At 39.1% G+C, this 21,742-nt stretch overlaps 2 protein-coding genes across 2 annotated transcripts; both read right to left on the bottom strand.

Annotated features, from left to right (window-relative positions):
• Positions 1–993: 993 nt before the first annotated feature.
• On the bottom strand, positions 994–14,468 carry LOC145493493 (uncharacterized). Its single transcript, XM_081472980.1, has 2 exons — positions 14,443–14,468; positions 994–14,308 (listed from the first exon to the last, which is right to left on the bottom strand). Exon 2 carries the CDS (start codon positions 14,248–14,250, stop codon positions 11,536–11,538), a length of 2,715 nt encoding a protein of 904 aa, XP_081329106.1. The 5' UTR covers positions 14,251–14,308; positions 14,443–14,468; the 3' UTR covers positions 994–11,535.
• Positions 14,469–15,139: 671 nt separating this feature from the next.
• Positions 15,140–21,710, bottom strand: LOC145493486 (protein SLC31A2-like). Its single transcript, XM_081472970.1, has 4 exons — positions 20,326–21,710; positions 18,258–18,324; positions 17,994–18,138; positions 15,140–17,035 (listed from the first exon to the last, which is right to left on the bottom strand). The coding sequence occupies exons 1-4, from the start codon at positions 20,371–20,373 to the stop codon at positions 16,789–16,791; spliced, it is 507 nt and encodes a 168-aa protein (XP_081329096.1). The 5' UTR covers positions 20,374–21,710; the 3' UTR covers positions 15,140–16,788.
• Positions 21,711–21,742: the final 32 nt, after the last annotated feature.

Raw genomic sequence — 21,742 nt, 5'->3', positions numbered from 1 at the left:
CCCAGGGGTTTCACGCTGACATCGACGGGTTACAAATTCGTCTTATTTTCTATATCAGCTATTTCTGGACGGGCTTCTGGTACTCCGGAAATTTTCTCTTCTCCGAGGCTTCGTTCGCGTTGTAACTCGTAGGCTATTTCACTTTCGTCGAATGGCAAATCGCATTCAACACAGGCATCAACCTTCGACTTGGGCGTACTGCTTCCGTACAATTTTCTTCAGCTTCTCAAATTGTACGGTTTTTTGGAATAACTTCGAGATGAAACTGTCAATTTTTTTCACTTACTTGCTCGTCCGCTCCAATGGGTTACATTCCGTTCAGGACTGTTCTGAATGTCTCCTGATAATTCCACCGTAACTACCACGCTTCTCCAGCACTATGATAATAGGTTTTTGCCTGGGTAAGCTTTTCTAAAACCTGGGGAAATTCTCTGTCTGCAGCGAGGCCAGGATCTGTTACAGTAATGTTATCTACGGAGAACTGTATAACAGATAGAACTTGGGTCCAACAGTTGCCATTTAATGCAAGTATTAATCCTTAAACAAAGTGCCTCATGTTATTTAGGTCCGAAATGTTTATGTTCGCTTGTTAATTTACAACAACAACAATTTTATTCACAAAATGTTCAAAAGAGACTGATCAATACGCATGCCTGTCCAGGTAGCATGGACACCAGACGGCAAGCAAATTGACTTGAATAAGCTAAAAGAAAAAACAAATACATTAAATAGTGGTTAAGCAGAATCCAAACAAAACAATACAATACTATACACTAGACACATTATGATAAATATACTATAAAAGACAAAACACAAAGTTATTTAAATAATAATAATAATAATAATAATAATAATAATAATAATTACAATTGCGCAGTTTCTATAAAAATATTCAACTGCACGTTCAAATTAATACAGAAAATGATTATAAAGCTTAAAATTTACAATTCTAAAATTCCGTTTAATAATAGAATAAGTTACAAATACTGCCAATCAAAATCTTATTAAATAACAATTACTTGATTAACCGCTCACGTAGCTAATTAATTAAATGCTTTATTAAATAAAAAAAATATTTTTAAAAAGGTATATTTAAGTATATTGCAAAATTTATTGTTCGACATCCTCAAATAGTTCCTTCTCAAATAGTTCCTTCTCGAACACTTCATTCTCAAATAGTTCCTTCTCAAATACTTCATTCTCAAATAGTTCATCCTCAAATACTTCAGTCTCTGGACTGGAGGTTCTTTAAGTTGTAGCTGGATCTTTTATGATGGAAAAGCTTGACTGACTCGCTTCTGCAGGAGGTTGCCCAGACTTCTACCAGGATCTTTGTTTGTACTTTAATTTCCTGCCCGAAGGTCAGCTAACTTTATTTTACAATATTTTCCCTTCTTATGGATCCTTGTCCACCAAGTTACTTAACCTGCATGTGTACGCATAGCAAAGGAACTCGACAGGTGGTGGCGGTGATAATTGCTGCCCAAACAATCTAAAAGAATAACAAAAGTTTTCCACGTTTTGACTAATCCGTGAAAAACCTGGTGTTGTCGAAAATAAAGAGCGGGAAGATTAATACAATGTTAAATGTGAAAATGTGAAAAAATGCAAAAAGGTTCAGCGGGTGAAAAATAAGGGAGTAGTAGTTTTGCGTGTGGATAAAGAAATAGTAGGCAATTGTAGGGGTTGATGGGTTCGACAAATGCGACCAAACAAAAATTGACAATGGTTAATGCAAATGCAAAAGATTGACAATGGTCAATGCAAATGCAAGATATGTGAGAATGTCGTTGAAAGTGGTTGATGAAGTTGGCGGTAGCTGATTGACTCAGCTCTAAGTTTAGGAAGGCGCTTTGTGAGAATATGGTCGATAACAATGTAAGATTTATCTAAGGAAACGGTGAAATTATCAAAGTTAAAATCTGCGGGAATAAGAATGTCTGGTGCTGAAATGTTAACTGTTGGTGTATTTGCAGCAGTACATTGGACATGGGTAAAGCGATTACATTGGTTTGGAAGACTGGAGGTGAAAAACGTAAGGCTTGCGGGCAAGTTCCTAAACCGCCTTTTTAGTATTGGAAGGATGCATTGCAAGGAACGTGATTAATTTATAATGGTGACAATTAATCTTCACTATCAATTCTTCTTTTTCTATTATAAATGATTCCCATTGTTTCTTATTCTAAATCTTGTCTGTCAAATTCTTTTGCTATCACTATTCTATTGTGACAACAGTTTTTTGGGGCCGTTTAAGCTGTTCTCCTTGTTTACAGCAATCCAGACGGGAACACGCTTGCAGCGACGGAGTTTGTCAGACTCCTAGAAGTTTCGGGATCTATCACAGCAAAACAATCCAACAGGGCGTCAGAGAATACGCAGTTACTTTGCTCCAACAGAAGAGTTTAATACAATAACATACTCCAATAACGTAACCAGAACATAACCAGAATATATCCAGGATATGTCCAGAATGTAACCAAAGAATATTTACAAGGCACGAATCATTTAAGCCAAAACGCTATTCTAAGCAATCACATAAGGTTATTAAAAAGTCATTACTGGAAATTATCTCATACATTTCAGAAGCCTCGATTGGTTGACGGAATTCAACGTTTACAAGATTAATAACTTTCAAAACAATACAGGTAGACAACATTTTAACAGAGGACTATTGCAGGTAGTAATTTAAGTTCAACTCCAACTACAGTTATGATCTTGCAGCAAAATAGCAAGTGTTTGCTTCGGCTAATGAGCTGGAAATGCAAAGCGAACCAAAACAAATGTGTCTACGTTGGATTTCTTTTTTTTTTTTTGTCAGCGAAAGCGAATATGTAAAATAAACTAAATGATCTGATTTTCTCTCTTCCCATTCCTCCAACCTTAGCTTGAAACTCTCCTGAGTCAAGCAATTAAAAGTATAATCAAAGTAACACCAGCATCAATAGTAAGATATAACTAGTGCCTATAGATAGATAGATATATTTTTTTGGTTGTTGTTGTTTATGTTTTGTTGAATTTTGTATTGGACTTTTGTGCCTGAACCGCTGCATAAACCAAACAAGCCTAAATATAGGGGCCTCGGGAGTTCAAAACGCTTACCTAAAAGAGCCAAAACGAAAAACTAAAAGCGAAATATAACACCTTATTGATAGCGAAACAACTACATATATACAAAGAAAGTTACTAGTGAGTCTGCTATCCCCAAAAGAAGTCCGTCTCTTGGAACAAATCCGGAAACATATTATAGTCGTTCTTAAGAGTCTGTGGTGGTGTGCGACCACAGGCAAGGATATACAAATGCTTGGCTAGGGACTGATACTGAACCCGCCACTTACGTACAAACGGTCAATCCCTTTGAAAGTCGTCGGACTTCTACACGTTTCCTCGTCCGTCATGTACTTTAGCAGGTGCCAAATAATCCTCGTCAAAGATAAGATATTGCGCCACGACGCAGACGTCCGGAAAGTAGAAACCCGGGTGCAACGGAGCGTCCTTCTTAGTTGCTGGACCATTATTGCCAGGGTGGTGCTATGTGCTACCTGGGAGTGGGAAGCAAGTAGTTTACTGCGGATGGTGGCCCTCAAGGCATCTGGGGCAAAACACCAGGGGAGACCGTAGCTTTGCTGCGACCATCGTACTAATTTCTGCAACGTCTAAAGCATTCCTCTGCAGCCGACGGACGATGAATGTAGCGCCATCGGTTATTTATACTCTATCGCCAAGTCTGTGTTTGAGGAGCACTGCCGTTCTGTCATGGTAATCCTTCATGCGTTGCTGGCCAAGCTGCACGGTGCTTAGCTATGGACGCGGAAATTTCCCGCGGTGGAAGTAGGGAAACATCAGTAGGTAGGCGTGGCTCTCTCCCATATCGCATGTTAAACGGCGATTCACTTGTGACCTCAGATGGCGAGACACGGTAGGCAAAAAGGACTGGGTTCAAGAATTTGTCCCAATCTTTCTGGTCACTGCTGACGCACATTGAAATGCCCTGGGCGAGAGTGCCGTTAAATCTCTCCACAAACCCATCACATATTGTGGATGATAGAAGGTTGTAAAAACCTTCTTCGTGTCCATTAAATAGCATACCTCTTTCACTAGGCTGGACAGGAAGTTGGAGCCTCGATCTGACAACAGGGTTGGGGGAGCTCCATGTCGTGCAATGATTTCATTGACCAGCAAATCAGCAAACGTAGCCGCATCAATTGTGGGTACTGCAAAGGCCCCTGGGAAACGAGTTAGATAATTGCTGAAGACGACAATGTATCGATTGCCGGAGTTGGTAACCGGAAACGACCCTAAACAGTCAACAGCAACGCGGTGAAACGGTCCTTCTACACCAATGGGTAGGCCTGGTGCTGTCTAACGCTGTTTGGGACTTTTCTTCATCTGACAGTGGGAACAGGACAAGACCAAATGTTGAATGGCAGCATGATCTGATTTTCTCTCCTCGCACAATCTTATTTTCATCCTGTCTTATCATATCATACATCTTATTTTCAGTTGCTTATCTGTCATTTTAAAATTCATTCCGATATTCACATTGCCGCGATAATCGAGGCGTGTAAACGAACTTGAGAAAGGAGAAAGCGTGAATATTACTTCGTTAAGCAAAATTTCTAAACCTTTTTTTTTTTTAACAAAAAAAGAAATCAGTTCATCTCCATACTGATATCCTACGCAGAAGCCACCGCCATACTGACTTGGGAGCTTGTAACGAGAGTAGTTGAGTGCGATATTCACAACAATAGCTCTTGCTCTCCCAACACATACAATCATCATTTATACTGTACGGTTCTCCATCAAATGCTGTTCAGTGGGCCTTGTTGAGGATTAGGGCACCAAGCTTGCTATGCGAGAGATGCTCAAACTACAAACCAGGGTTAGACAGTCATTCACTAAGTTTACAGTTAGCCAATGTGCAATATTTTTAACCCAACAAAATTTATAAGAATTGTTTCTTAACACCTCCCCGGGTAACATGGACACCTTATTTGAAGAAAAGGTATACAGCGAATTAGTTATAATCAGCGAAAGAAGTACTTTTAAAATGTGGTTAGTGGAAAGAAAAATGTGATAAAAGTGTAATGCTAAATATTGTTATGTTAAATAACAAGAAAACAACAAAGTAATTTAAATTACAGTAAAGGGACTCGACAGGTCCCTGTTGGTGGTGAGAGGTGCTGGCCAAACAATGCACTTTTAGTCAGTTTTCATTCGCAAACCTCTCCCTTAAAGTGTCTCCTAAATGAATACAGTTCTAATAAAAGTCTTGCACAGATCCCGCAAGATTCAAATGAGTTCTGCTATGTGGTGGAACTGTCAATTTTTATGTCGTGTAAATTTTAAACTTCTTTCCATCTCATCAACTGAGCCATCGCTGTATATCTATGAAATCTGGAGGGACTTTGACAACTGGAGGTGTCGGGGATCAGTATCAACCAAAAAACCCTTCAAAAAACTATTGGTTGGTGAAGTAAAGAGTCTTGCAAAGTCAAGTCATGGAGAGTTTTCAAACGGTTAAAAGGTGTGTGTTATCTCTTCTTGTCTCTTTTCTATTGCCATTAAGTCTTAAATCGATCTCTGGATCTTGAACAGGGAAAGTTCCAAATGAATCCACTTTGCAAATAGTCACTACCTACCCTTACGGAGCTTTTTATTGATCTTTCTATATGACTCTTAGCTTAACAATTATTCTTCGACGTAACTTTAATTTCCAATTCTACAAAAACATTTGGGATATCTCTTATAAAAAATAGCGCGTGCACTGCAGAAAAAAAGAACTATCATATTATAATAGGGGCTTTTCTCTGCTGGGGAATTACGCTCCCCGTCCCAGTGTTTGTTTTTGGTTTCTCGTATTTTTTGTTTATTATTTTGATGCATTTTTATAATGTTATTACACCAACGTTACCGATGATAATATTAATAATATTGGTATTAAAATAGTTGATAGTCTGAGTTATGTATAGTGCTCAGTTCCTCTGTCAGTAATTGGTTATCCTAGTGTATCATCAAATGGCTGTTGACTTTTCGCGTAGCAAATGGCAGGTGGAACATAGTTCTTGGTTTAGGTCAATTGGTTCTGCCGTTGTAGTGTTGGGAATAGTGTTGGCAGTTGTACAGTTTTGGAGGTAGTTCCGGCCGAGCAACGTATTTACATATAACGGTCAGTAAAATGACTGTGTGGATTAACGTGAGTGCAAACGCGAGGTAGGCACAAGTTTCTGCATTTGTGAGTTCCCTGTCTCGCTGATTTAATAATATGCTTGAGAACAGAACGTAGCGTGTTATCTATATGGCCATCCAGTTGAGTGTATGTAAGGTCCAGATTGCGCAAGACTGTTTTATTAAGTTCTCCAGGTTTTTCCAGTGCCAAGAACTGATACTGTGAATGTAATAATGTCTGGTCCCTGTAGTCCGTCCAGGGAACGTACTGAATCTGGTCAGGTTGGAAAAGTGGCAAGGTAATTTCTAACCTTTTGGAGCATCAGCTGATGCCAGCAGGCATGTCGGTATATGACATACTGCAGGGAAAGGTATAAACTGTCAGCGGAGAGAGTTTTAGTGTTCCTGTATGAAGAGTCAGTTGGCTGGTTGTAGCAGATAAGTATGCTCCTCCTCCAAGGTGCGAAAGCGGCTGTCAGTTCTTGCATTATGTCGTTCTTTGATGGCCTTGAAGGAAAAACAAAAACATCCGGGAGGACATAGTCCATGGCACGCCCAACCAATCAGTAGTTGTCGCAGGGTACAGGACTTGATGAGGGCAAACTAGCATAATTATTATCTTGCTGTAAATACTTTGTTAACGAGTTAGCAAACGTTAGCAAACAGTTTTAAAAACAATATTGCTAACGAGCCAGCGTTAACTAAACTTTTAGTTTCTAAATCTGTAACGAGGACTACATTATCTACAGGAATGACTGACGCATAGCACGTGCCCGAAATATTGTATTTGATTGGGGACAAAGAATCATTTATCTTTGGGAGCTTTCAAATTTTTTTTTGTTCCCTTTTACAACTGTAAATTGCATGTTGTCTACTCTAATCTTTCTGTCTCTCTGAAACTCAACTCAACGTGGTAAACAGAAATGACCTGCAAAATTCATATGGAACGAAAAGAAGGTAATTTAGACTAAAATAATAAAAAGTACAAGCGAAAGTAAAAAAAACAGCGAGGACAAACTTGTGAGAACAGGCTTTTGCCTTCACAAACGGATAAATGGACGGAAGAAAAATCTCATAAAATTCCTTGAGAAAGACTTTTTCCTGGGGAACACTAGCAAGGTTTAATACCGAGGGGAAGTCAAATACAACAAAAGAAAATCTGACCAAAAAAACGTGTTTTTAGTAAAGTGTAAACTTGAAGAAATAGTAGAATATAGAGAAAGATATATATATGGTAACAAATAATAAGGAACTAAAGTATAAAAGAAAGGTACACGTATATTGCAAAATTCATTGTTAGACATCCTCAAAAAATTCATTCTCAAATAGTTCATTCTCTAGAGTGGAGGTTCTTTAAGTTGTAGCTGGATCTTTTATGCTGGAAAAGCTTGACTGACTCGCTTCTGCAGGAGGTAGCGCAGACTCCTACCGGGATCTTTCTTTGTACTTTAATTTCCTGCCCGAAGGTCAGCTAACTTTATTTTACAATATTTTCCCTTCTTTTGGATCCTTGTCGAGGAAGTTACTTTGTGAAAACAGGTTTTGCCTTCACAAAGAGGATAATGGACGGACGGGAACAACACTCTATGAAACTCTCTGATAAGGCCTTTTCCTGGGGACTCGCTGACTGCGGGAAGGTCGGGATCTAATTACGGCAAGCGAAAATCCTGGAGACAGAAGGACTTCACACAGAGATTGGTACCAGCGTGAAAGACTATACCAGCCTGGACATAACCAGGAAGTAACCAAAGAAAGTTTTTGCAAGGCAGTTACATTTAAGGCTAAACAATACCAAGGCTAAACAATATATTAAGTTATAATTGACTTTGATTTACAGAGTACATTTTGGTTTTCTTGTACACTTGAGATATAGCGTAGCATTTCAAAACAAATCACGTTATGAAATGACCAGGAACTTCTGTACTAGTGTCCAAAATTATATATTTCATCATGATATGAACAACACGTTGTAATCAATAATAAAACTCACAAAATATTTTTTTTGTATGAATTGCCGACATAAGGCGCGTTCTTTTGGAACTACTTCAGTAGAAAATACAATCAATGGACGGTAAAAACCTTTTAATATCACTGTAGCCTACCAGCAGGCTCACCTTTGAGTCACACGCTCGAGCGACGAAGAGCAAAGTGATCTGGTGGGGTGGAGTCTGGTGAAGAGGCACCGCTCGAGTCCGCGCTCGCGCTTGTGCTCCAACGTGAGCCTGCTCGCAGGCTAATATCACTGGTGCTTGTTAACTTTCTTTAGGCCCGGGGAGAATAACCTCTCGGTGCCAGATTCAATAAACGGAATAAACAGAATAACATTGTACTAGTGTCCTTAACTCTCCATCTCTGGAAAAATATAATACTGAAATACAAAGAAAGCGCCTTACGTGGCAGCTTTTCAAAATAGTGCACTTCATGACTGCTAAGCGGTTGTAGAATATTACTACCGCAGAGATGTTGGTGTTTGTTTTGGCTTGTTTTTAGCCTAGTTATTTTTAGAATCCAAGCAGAGGGTTTATTTAGATACTTTATAATTTGGAGTAGCTTAAATTGTCAGCGTTACTGAGAAAACAAATTAATTTACTTGTATTTCGCTACTGAGCCATTTGTCCCCCTACATGGTTCCAAGTTCTGTTTGTTTCACCATATGATCTCACGACTGCTAATGATTCTGGTTTTAAGCCTACCATACGCGTTACTTTAAGCTGGCACCGAACCATTAATAATAATAATAATAATAATAATAATAATAATAATGATAATAATAACTTTATTTAAGTGTCAGGGTAGGTATTTAGCTTACAGAAGCTAATTGGGGACACTACTACTTTATAATGTATTGAGATTTAAAATGTACAGTTAAGAATACGAATTAAAATTAATTGGGTACACTAGGAATAAGTAAGAATAAATAATTATAAATAATATAAAAACTGTTTCTGAAATTACAAATACAGTATAATACAAGAGAGAAATAAAAATTGATATTTAAGTGAGTAGTTCAAGAATTAAGAAGTGGATATAAGGCAGTTTGAACACGCATCCTCGATTAGAGCACTGAGGTCTTTGTTTCTAATATTCTTTCTAAAGTTACCGATGGTCAGTCTATTTTTGTCAATTGCGCTCAGTTTTGACCAAAGGTAAGGACCAAGGTATCTAATGGAGTGTTTTCCATAACGAACTGAAGAGAAACGAGGCAGATCGAAGTCAGCATTTCTAAGAGAATAGCCCTTGTTCGAATTTCTAAAAAGTTCCATTATGTAGTCAGGTACAAGGCCGTTTTTCACTTTGAATATTAGGATCGCGATATCCTGAAGACGTCTATTGTGAAGGGAGGGTAGCTTTGCACGACTTAGAAGAGCATCGTAGGTGTCTGTCTTGGAGTTAAAGATGATTCTTAGCGCGCGTTCTTGTACTCTTTCAAGCTTGCGCCTGTCAGAAGCTTTGCAGAAGCGCCAAACTGTGTGGCAGTATGTTAAATTAGGGATTATTGCAGTTAGATATAAGTGGAGCTTAGTCTCACATGAAATGAGATTACGAAGTCTTGCTAACACACACACTTTTTGGCTGGCCTTCTTGCATATGTCGCTAACATGATCGCTGAAGGAGAGTTCGTCATCCGTGTTTATTCCAAGTATCTTCAGCTTCCTCGTCGGCATTACACCCATAAAAATTATATATGAGATAAAAAGAAGTCAGCAAATGAATACTGACATTCACAAAACCTATGTACATTTAAAAAAACAAGATAAAAAAAACTTCTATCTCTCTTCTGTATGAGACATCCATACTGATGACGTAACTCTAGGGAGATCCATGTAGTGTCTGTGATTGGTTGTTTTTCTGAATTGAATTTTCACGTGTAAATCACGTGTAAATAACCATAAGCGGATCTTTATAGAGCTACGTTTCAGGACGGTCTCGTCACTCGTCACAGATAGTTCAATTTGACAACAGTAAAACAACTATCTGTGGCGAGATTTTTATCCAGGTCTCAGAGGTTTTTTTTCTTCGTTTTCTTCGATCAGTTTAGCGGGAAAGAAAGAAAGAAACACTACTGGGACAAGAGTACAAGATGGCGGAAATTTAGGACATTGTTTTGGTGACTTAAATGTGACTGATCAAAGGGAACATCATATACGACACACTCAATGACTTCAATAGCCAGGTTCAAAGTTCTTTCAAGTAGCAAATTAATTTTGCGCGATATCTTTTATTCGAAGTTTTGAACATCTCCCCTTAAGATATAATAGACGGTTTGAACATAACGTGCCCTGTAATTCGTGACCTAGATCTTTCGCATAAGGCTAAGTGCCCTCATACAAGCCTTACAAGAATGAGCAACCTAAATTTCAGGCTCTGTAGAAAAGCTAAATTGGGATTTTGAGGGCCTTGTCAATTGTTTACACAACCCGAAGCAGTGTTTAGGTAGGGTCTGATCTGAAATTAGGAAAGGAAAATCGTTCTACATTTCTGTATAATATTTTTGGTCTCAAGTAGGACAAGAGTTTTAACAAGTGCGCGGTACAAACCCCATCCAAATTTTCGGGGATTTGTCCCCTCCCCAGGAAATGCATACGGCAAACACAGGCCGCGCATTTCTTTCGCAAAATAGAGGTTAAATTATTGCCTTGTGGTAAAACATAGGTTCATGCAAACACTCGAGTGAACTTGAGTGAACTGGGATGAATGTGCTTATGTAAAGCCTCGTCTGCAGCTTGATTTTACATAAACTTTCGTATTCTCCCAAACTTGCTCTCTCTCGAAGTTAGATCACCTTGTGTAGACATGCCAACCATTTCCTATAGAATGGATAAAAAAAACCCTTGAGACCGTAGCTGTAAGCAAAACAGCTAGACTGGTACCTCTCTATCTCAGATTATGTGATGATGACAGTTGTCTCGGAGTTGCGCTCTTTGCATATTATCAACCCATACGGACAAACCTGGAGGGTAAAAGGAACAAACTGGTACTTAAAAGTTACAGGAACATATCAAGGGCCCGGGATTCTGTCACACAGCCAAGGTATTAAGCAGAACGCCCACATATGATGTATCTTTGGATGGAAATGGAGAACAGAGGTTTCAGCAGAGCCGACATCCAAATATGAAGGCAAGAACTGAGATAAATCAGTTTCTGTCAGTTGAGGTTGCAAATGTTCCCGTAGAAAGAACCTAATAAAACAGAATCAATGACTTATCTTTTCCGTCTGTCAAGAAAACCCTGACGTGGTGTAATCAAGTATTTTTTGCTTCAAGCAAGCGTGTGTCACTGGCCGTATGAATGTGATTATCCAAAGATATGTTAATGGGCGACGAAACAATGAAGTCAAAGTCAAGTGATAGCTTCAACAAGAGACGAGGTTCATTCGTCACTCGATAAAAAGCGTTGGATCAGTCGACACATTTTCTTACAAGCCATGAACTTCTTTTCCAGCTCCTCACCCGCGAAGGAGGTCTTCAGGTCACTTCCTTTCAAATAGGAAGCAACAAAGTCTTGCTGTGGTATGAAAAAGGATGGAAACACTTCATCGTCACACACAAAGTGGTGTATTTTCTCGTAAATTCGTCTGACCCACATGGTTAAGCTGCTCCCATCATCTAAGCCATATCTGTCTAACACATGAAGTAAAGCCATTTTGAGCCAAAAAGATGGGATTAACGATTGTGCGTCAAGATTTGCCTTGTTGTAGAATACCTCTTCACTGTTCACCAGTGTTGGGCATACCTCGCGAACAGCTTTTGCAGCAATGTAGGCGTCCTTGACGACTTCTGGAATGCTGTCAAATATTGCGCTTTCTATAAGAGAGAACGATATTCTCACTTCATTACCATAAACACCACGTTCGAAGCGCGGAATGGTCATGGCGAAAAGGCACTGTTTGGGTATGTTCTCTAAAACACGACTGGTCGAGATGGCATTTTGTGGCCAAAACAGCCCCGCGTCTATGACAGGCACCAGATCGACTGAGTACACCATGTTCTTGTAGATTGGACCATTCCAGCAGAGTTCGATGATGATCGACGGTTTGGGATGGCTAATACCTGTGTCCAAACTGGGGAGAATGAAATTGGAACAAATCCGACAACATTTCCACAGCTTGGAATCAAACATTACCACCCTCACGATTTGTTCAAATTTTGATCTGACCAGATATGGCACAAGAAATCCATCAGCATCAAAAAATTCGGCAATGTTTGCGCTGTCAGCATCAGTTCCTTCCAAATGTACAAAGCCAGGAGAACATGTGTCTTCGTCAATCACTTTACAGCAAGAGCTGAATAGTTCGAGATTGCACATAAAGTCAAATTCATTGGGTAGACCGGCCTTGGTTTTCTCACGGACACTACCCGACAGTATCAGTGTCGACCGAAAACGACGATCCTGGTCAGCTACCTTCTGAAGAATTTGTCTGATCAGGTTTTCTGTCTCCTGGTGAATCTGGACTACCTCTGAATCATGAAGTGGTACCTTTCCCATCCTCGGCGTATGCAGAACGTGGGACAAGTATTCTTCCATCTTTCTTGCCGGGTTAATTTGAATTTCTTCAGGATCCACTGAAATCAGCTCTTCTTGTTTTTCAAAGGGCTGATAATAGTTACCTCTACCTTCGTTGGTAAAACAGGCGCACAGCTTACATGAAATGTCAGGCAATCTTTTCTCTTTTTCTGGGGCCGGTGTCTCTCCATAACGTTGAAGTAACGATAGCATTTCTTGGTTAAGGACAGACACTGCACAATCGATGGGACTCTCACCCAAACAATTTTTTATAGTGGCGTCTGCCCTCGTGAACGACACTTCCAAATACGAGGTTGCGATGGTGTTGTTTGAAAATTCTGCATAGTGTAATGGCGTTGACCCGAACTCGTCTCGTGCGTTTACGTCCCATGGAACTTTACACCCTTGAAGGGTAAGTCCTTTTTGAGATAAAACCATGTGAGCCAATGTTACGCCTTGTTTTCGAGCACAATTCCAATTGATCTCTTGCACCACATTCTCAGTTTCATCTATACAATCCCATGGCCACGGAAATGTTGTGAGGTGCCTGGGATCACGTATTGTAGTGACGTGAACAGCTGTAAACCCCTCCACATCTTGCAAATTCACGTCTGCCCCAAATGACATCAGCTCTTTCAGTTTTTCTGGCCAGTCTCGATGGGCAGTTGCGTAGCTTGCATAATGTACAGGAGTGCGAAGCATGTCATCTCGAGCATTCATAGAAGCTCCACATCGTACTAAAACTTCGACAAACGATGCAATATCTATGGAACTGCAGAGTTGAAGCATCAACACGTGTAGTGGTGTCAGCCCTTGTTCATCTGGTATCATCGGATCTGCACCATGCTCCAACAGGAGTTCCAATGTGGTCAAGATTCCTTGCTGTCCATGAAGTGCAAAAGCGGTTCTGGTACAAGCCGTTGCCAAGGGTGTTTGATGTTTCATGTTCAAGGCATTGACCTCTACGCCATGTTTCGTCAGTATTTCGACTACTTCGCAAGCGCCATATCGACTACACACATGCAATCCATTTTCACCTTTTGAATTGACATGGTGAATATCAGCTCCGTATTCAAGAAGCATTTTTATCTTTGGCAGGTTTTGTGCAAACTCTTCTTCGTTTATACAGAAATAGGCCATGCCACAAGCATACAAGAAAGGCGTATCACCAAACTTGTCTTCAGCATTTGCTCGCGCCCCAGATTGTAGAAGGATTTTCACTGCCCCAGGGGTAGCGTCTGATATGCATACATGATGTAGAGGTGTCTTCCCTAGTACGCTGGGGCGATTCACGTCAGCACCGGCATCGACCATCATCTTGGCTACCTCCTCAGATTTGCAATAGTATAGAGGAGACTTGCCTTCTTTGTCAAGCACATTCACATCACTTCCCATATTAATGAGGTATTGTGTTATATCTCGTCTATTTGTGGCTGATGCTACGTGAAGCAAGGTCCATTTATCGCGCCTAACAACGGTGTCCAGTCCAATTTCTTCAGAAACCTTTTGTATATCCCCCAGTGACCCGTTGTCGAAAAGCCCGCGTATTTCGTGATAAGAATATTTCTCCACGCCAGTCATTCTCTTATTGTTACATGCACTGTTTCGATGACCCAGCGGCGGCGCTAAAAGGGATTCTCTGAAATGTATAAAGGAAACAAAACAACCAGTCACCTCTCCATACTGAATCTTTACATCGCTTAGTTTCGAAATCTTGAATTCTAGGGAAAATGAAGTAAATAACACGCATAAAAGTAAAACATTGTCTCTTACATGTGAACTGCAACTTCCGCCTTTTGTCGTAGTAGAAACCGAAAGAAACCACTTGGTTCCAGACCCTTCCGGATTTTTAGGTTAGGGAAACGGAAGTAACGAACACTCGGTAGTTTGGTAACATGAACGATTCAAGTCAACACCTTTTGGATTACATTCATAAACTCCTTAATACTATGCATAATTGAACGTTACTGTGATTGTTGACCGGCAAACACAGTCACGTCGGCTCTCCTCGGAAAGTACCGTTAGGTGTGCGCTTCCAGAAACACAGGGAATTAATGTAATACAAGGGGAAATAGTTCCTTCTGTAAGAATCCGCGTGGTCACGGATGACGTAAAATAAAAGAAATCTTAAAAAAAAAAAAAACAAGAAAAAATACCGTTCAAAATACTATGAACGAGAAACAAAGGTAAAACAACGCGACTCAATCGCATCCAGCACTCAAAGAAAGGCCCGAAAAAATTTCCTATAGGTTCAACAGGTTAGGAACAATATGAAACTGGAGGTGCTGGTCAAAACAGCAGTGCCCAGGTCTGCAGTCAGACCCAATGGGCCATCAGACTGGCACTTATCTCTAGTTTTTCCTTAGCATGAAGCAACCTGGAGTACTTCCCTCCCAACTCCTGGAATGGGATACTAGTCCATAGCAGGGTTACCCTCTCCCCCCCGCCCCCCCCCCCCCTCCATCCCCACCAAGTTGTTTGGGTGTGAGAGTGAGTCACAAATTCAGATTGTGCCCTTTGGTATGAGATTGTGAACATATATCTACGATACACAATTTTTTTTTTCTTTTCCATTGCACCATTTTTAATTTTAAATAAAGAAGAAAACAAAGAGAACTCACACAAAAATATTACTGTATAATACATCAAAGCATGATTGAAAATTCTATATACAAAAATGGTCTAACATCTGAGATTGGGCATGGATCTTAGAGGTTAAGTCTCAAAATGGTGTGGACAATGACCCCAAAGAACCTAGTGTCAAAAGCTGGTGTTCAAATGATGTTAGGGCTGGAGGCTATGTTGTATGCAATAAAATAAAGTGCATTCATATGAAAAGAAAAATTTAAATCTCAAGTATCACACACACGGTTTTTTATCTAATTTTATTATACATACTGCCAGCTGTTCGTAATATATCTAGTCCTTTACAAATCACAGCTATATAGGCTATAAATACCTTGTAAATAATTATTTCAAAATCAGGTCAATATATTACATTAGAAGTCTTTACTCATCTCTGAAATTGATTTTTAATTAAAGCCTCTCTTGTTTTGTTCATTTCTCTTTATTTCTCTTTATGTAATATGTGACTACACATCATAAAAACCTGAAACATGTTAATGTAAACTTGAGTGCCAAGCTGTTCTTATGCCTCTCATCATATATTTATGATCAAATTATGTTTACTTGAGGGAACCAACATCAGGACTGATTTATGGACCAAGATGCCATAAGTTGAGTTCACAAAAGTACTATGACTAAAGACTTGTTAGTAATATTTTTGGGCATTTTTATTTTCACTATATTTTAATTTTCCGTATTTTGGGCAATTGTTAATAAAAACAATTATTTCACTCTTGCTTATTGGATATGAGATGATTATTTTTAGCCAAACAGATGCTATGCACTTCCTTAGCTATATCTTTCTTCTCATACCCAATGCTTGCTTGTGGAATAATCGTTAAATATAAGAGTTATCCTAGTACTTGTACCTTTTACAGTACTAGCTGGAACACACATCACAGGAACTACTAGATAAAAAAGGAAAATGGCACTTGGAAAATGTGAAAACAACAGCTAGTGCTTTAAGCAAGAATCACTGAAACCCTTTGGGTGAAAACGTTTTGACTTTGTGTTCACCCCATGCCACCATCAAATCATCATTTCTGGATAAGAAACTGCCACCATCTGTCACATCTGGTGCTGCACTATGAAATTGATGTTGCAGCATCAATCAAGACATAATGCCCTGATATCTTCAACATACATTTGTACAGTAATGATAATATTATTTGGTTGTAGCATCGTTCAATTTGTTACTTTTGTTTAATAATAAACTTATTTTAATAGTGCACACCCCCAAAGTCAAATTGAAAACAACTTGGGATAGGACAGCAAAACCATTATGGAAGACCTGTCCTAATTAAATTTTCTGCCCAAGGTGTTGTATCATTTCAGTTTAAGACATTTCCCTTATTGTAGCTGTGCCAAAGGCAGGACTTACATGCCTTCATTTCACATTTACTGCATGTGGCAGTCATATCCCTGTTTTAAGTCAAATCAATACATATACATCAATACTCCTCCGAGTACAACAGATTGATTTGTGACATTATTTCATAAACTAAAAGTTGGTGCTGATGCAGAGGCTATGCCACTATCAAATACCTCACTGGCATGTTTGCGCCTGTTAAAGAAATACTCTATGTAAGGGGCTGCTAGAAAATGACCTAAACCACAACCAATGATAACAGCCAGAAACAACCAAACATTGTACGTCATGGCTACCAGCATCAAAAAGTAACCAAAAAGGAACTGGACAAAAAACAGACAAGTTTTCTTGAGGTGATCAGTCATCTCAAACCTGATAAGAAAACAAAACATCAAAAATCAAGCCAAAGAGAACTCACTCTCAGTGCAAAAATAGTTTCATCTTCACTATATAAACAGGACCTGATGTCTACAAGAGCTCTGGCTGGTGCTCTGCTGTGAATTGCCAGCTATAATTGAAGGGGCGAGTGGAATAAAGCCTTAAGTGACTTCTGATCAACTGCTAGATTCTCCTTCCAGTTTGTCTGGTATATGCTCATGTAACAATTTGGCTTCAGATCAGGAGTGGAATAAGGCCCTAGGTGACTCCTGATCTATAGCCAAATTCTCCCTTCATTAAATGAGCATATACAATACGAACTGGAAGGAGAATCTAGCAGTTGATCAGAAGTCACTCGCAGCTTTATTCCCCTCACCCTTTCAATTTTAGCAGTTTCAAAAATTATGGAGCCCTCTAGATTACCAAAGTCAATTAGCACTGTGGTTATCAAAAACCAAGTCTAGTTGTTTTATTCAGTGCCCAATCTGTTAAAAATGCATAGAATATTAAAAAAACTGCTTTGTTCTGCTGTAAAACTATTTGCGAATGTCCTTAATATTGGTGTCCAGGACCGCTTAACAGAGGTGTCCGCTGAATGGAGGTTTCTTTTACAGTAAATGCAGGAAAAAACTGTTTTCTCAGTGACATGTGGGAGACTTCCTTTAATTTAAAATGGAGGCATGCAACTCAGTCTCTGAGACTGGTCTCGTTACAGACAAACAAAAAAATTGTGAACATTTAATAGGTAGTAAGCCAGAAAAGAAATACACTTTGTTATGGAACAAAAATGGCCTGCTTGGTTAAGAATAACAGGAAAACAACTAGTTAAAGTGGACAGTTAAGATTTAGATTTATTACAGTATGATAAACTGGGAAATCTAACGCTAAATGTTTCAATTAACAACTGAAGGTAATACCACAATAACACCTATAGTCCTACACAATCAAATACCTCATCTGAATCTTATGTGGCTGTTTAATAAGCGGAGTCTTTTCAGAACTTCTCCTGCATGGTTTATGTCTGTGGACTTTGTAAGACTTTAGGCTCTCAAAGAAAACAGCAATTACGATTACTGCAATGCATGAACCAACCAATCCTGAAATTAAAAATAACAAAGTTTACCACTTCTGCAAGGGATCATATATCATATTTTAAAATTTACATTCTTAGATTTATTTTCAACTGTAATTGACAAAACAAAGGAAAGTACTCTACCTCCAACACTTGACACTTTCCAGCTTTTAAACAAAATTGTAACATTTTCTGAAGCAACAAATGACATCTAGGAAAAGACAACAAATTATTGCAGTGAACATTTTCATGGCTATTTTGCTTTGTAAGTACATACAGTGGGTATAAGAGGCAGTCCATATCTAGGAGTTTTCAGATATTTGGAAATCCATAGGAACTTCAGCTCTTCATGACCTTAAAACTGCATTTTCATGGCAGAAGAACTATCATTCACTTAACTTCATGCCTGGGTGGGGGGGGGGGTGTACTCCCTTATATGGGCTATATAGGTATGTGTGGCCCCAAAGGGTATGGTTTTTCAGCCGTTTTGGTCATAAATTGGGTATCGATTTTAGCTGATTTTGGCCATTTTAGTCATAAATAGGGTATGGTTTTTGCAATCTAGCCTTGATATGGGTATGTTTTTAAGAAAAAAACACTTTTTCATCATTATCGAAAAATCAACAAAAGCCCTTCACAAACTATATTTTCAGTAATTTAGCCTTGGTCTGAACTAGGGAACTAATTATAATGCAGGTCTGAAACAGGGTTAAGGGTCAGGTCATAAATAGGGTAGGGAATATTGCAGATTTAGGTCATAAATAGGGTAAGGGTTTTGGGAAGTGGGCCGCACACCCCCACCCAATTTTTCTGGGAGTACCCTCCCCAGGGACTTCATGGTATTAGTTTCAGAGATTTTACCTCAAACCAATAAGAAACTTTACAATTACCTAAAAGTAAAATAGCTAGATACAACATTGTTGTAAGTTCCAGATAAATGATTTGCAAACTATAACCAGACATAATTTTTGAGTGAAGAGTAGGCCTTGAGTTTTTGTACACATTATCCTACAGATACAACATTCAAATATTTTGTTAAATTAAATGTAATGAAAAATTTGCCAGTGAAAATCTGGGAAGTGGACAGCAGGAAAATTAATACCTATCAGACGAAAACCAAAGAACACAAAGAGTCCTGTTTGGTTCATGCAGAAAAAGGTTTATTTGAAGGAAATATGTAAGTAGAAGTCAAATACATGATTGACAAGTGAAAGCAATCCTTTACTACTTCAAAGAAATCTCTCTGCCCATACAAAGAGTGGTAGGGAGCAGAAGAAACTACAAAAACAAACAGTGCAGTACGCATCACATGGAAATCAATCTGAGTGAATGAACTGAAAATGGAAGTCACATGCTTATCACAAGTTATTATTAACTGTCATCACTATACATCTTTAATCTTTAATCTTTAACACAAATTCCAAATTACATTACATTGAACAAGTCAATCCAGTAAATTTGAGGGCAGCTTAAAACAGAATACAAGATTCCTTAATATAAGCCGCCTTAGTGTATCATTGTATGATTGTATACCTAGTTAAAAATTACTCTAAACTCATATTAAAAAATAAGATAATCACGATAAAAAATTAGCACTGAACTTATCGTAAAAATAAGCAAATAAATTCTTGCGGAAGACTGACAAGGTGTTAGACTCCCGGATGTTAAGAGGTAGTTCATTCCATGAGCGACAAACCCGCATAAAATGTGAGTTCTTAAAAGATTCTGTGCGACTAAACGGGACATTGAGTGTTAGATAATCAATCTTTCTCAAAGGCTTGTTGCAAGTTCGAAACGATACAAAGTCCAAAATATCTAAATTATACATATTCTCAAAACATTTAAAGAAGAATACGAGATCATGAATTTCCCTACGATATTGTAAAGGTAATTAGTGGGGTGAATTAAACATTTTAATTTACAATCATAACCCAATAGTGCCAAGTTTATGAAATTATGGTAAGAACCCAAATCACCAACACATGACCCCGACAGAGAGTGTAAAACCACGATAACAGCGACGTTTCAATCTGTTTTTAAGTTTCATTTTCCCTACCAGTAAAAACATGTCCTTAGGGCAAAACAGGAAATCGAAATTGGAAGCCCACTGGGTCATCGCAGATTGCTGCGTTTTAACGTTTAACATTAGAACAAACTACAGAAAAGAAACGAAAAGAAAAGAAAAGACATCTGAGTAAAAAAATATGCTTACGTCCATGGTGGCTTTGCGAGGAAAATTCCTATTGCTCCAGGATGTCATTAACTAAACATGAGTATCTGAATAAAAACAAGCAAACCAACTTCCTAATCCTAGAACACCACGGGTTGGCTGCCTGCAGGAGGATGTATTCGACGGTTTCTTTCGTAAAGATCCCGAAATAATTGTCTGCGTCACTCAGAGATAGAATCGTGCTCCGCGGTTTTCGCTGGAACGGTCATGTCATTTGCCACAAGATCCCCTATGCAGACATCGCCAGGCGTTCAAGCACTCCTCTCCAGTCTTTCCAGAGTGGTGTATTAATATTAACTTCCGCTGTTCTTCCGCTGAGGGTATTTGTTTCCTGGTTTTTGTGGTTGGGCCAATGTCTTTTTAAATTAAAACGTCTTTCTCACGGGGTTCTACAAAACATCTCATTACAGCACTTACGTCTCAATGGAGCGCGTTTCTTTACGTCTGATTACCCGTAGCACGTCTCGTTTCTAGTTTCAGTGCTCAAGGACGTACACTAGCTTCCTATCAACAGGAACTTCTTAGCTGTCTTAATTTCTTCCGCAGGAGCTTCAGTGATATGTAAACAAAATGCTTCACATCACGTAAGCTTACATAGCAGGCTCGGTAGAACACGTAGGCCAAAGGAATTTTTATGTGCTTCATGTAGTACCCAATTTCCATTCTAGGGCTAACACTCAGGAGAAAGTATTACTGATTCTGGGCTTCGGGTTAGGGTTTGGGAAGCACTTGAAATTACTTTAGTTGACTGTATTCCTTTCGGAAAGCCGGAAGACTGAGGGGTCGCAAGGATTTTGTACCGGCAGACTATAATTATTGTAACAATTATTCCACGAGCGCTCGTTGGATATGAGATGACAGATAGCCAGTGATGAGCGTAGCGTATAGTTGGCTATAATCATCTCATATCCAAGCCTCCTGATACAACAAGCGCGAGTGAATAAAATTTTTTATTTTTTTATCAAGCATCTGAGCGGGCCGGATTCCTAAATCCTCGAACTTGATTGGCCAATCATGCGCACGTGACCGGTCCAGCTTTTTACGATACGGCCCACGGGCCGGATTTTTTCTTCGCTGCCTAAATTTCGCTTCTAAAAGTTAGCGGTAATCGTCAATCTTTTGCCTTTTTTACACGTCCATCGACCATTAGTCAACGCAAGTTTATCTCTGTTCACTTTAGAATGGCAAGGAAAGTCACTGTAAGTGAATTCAATTAAGTGTTTTGAAGTTGTGAGAGTTTGCTTGGTTGTTTGTGGCTTGGCGCTGTAATGGGGCGTAATCCTGTGTTTCTCTCGCCGTAAAATTTGGGTCAGTTTCAGTCGAGTTTACCTCTCTGATCGTTGCTGTGTTTAGGAGAATTTCTGTGGAATACACTCAACAAATTTCCCCACTTTCTGCT

The sequence above is a fragment of the Orbicella franksi genome, chromosome 1, assembly GCF_964199315.1.
Source record: "Orbicella franksi chromosome 1, jaOrbFran1.1, whole genome shotgun sequence".
NCBI classification, from domain to species: Eukaryota; Metazoa; Cnidaria; class Anthozoa; order Scleractinia; family Merulinidae; genus Orbicella; species Orbicella franksi.
This window is presented reverse-complemented; position numbering and strand designations above follow the sequence as displayed.

Coding starts and splice junctions, on each gene's coding strand:
- LOC145493493 (XM_081472980.1), bottom strand. CDS start 14,250: ATGACTGGCGTGGAGAAATATTCTTATCACGAAATACGCGGGCTTTTC.
- LOC145493486 (XM_081472970.1), bottom strand. CDS start 20,373: ATGACATCCTGGAGCAATAGGAATTTTCCTCGCAAAGCCACCATGGAC. Junction 18,325..20,325: donor CTCGCAAAGCCACCATGGAC/GTAAGCATATTT, acceptor GTCTTTTCCTAG/ATGTCATTTGTTGCTTCAGA. Junction 18,139..18,257: donor GAAAGTGTCAAGTGTTGGAG/GTAGAGTACTTT, acceptor TTTTAATTTCAG/GATTGGTTGGTTCATGCATT.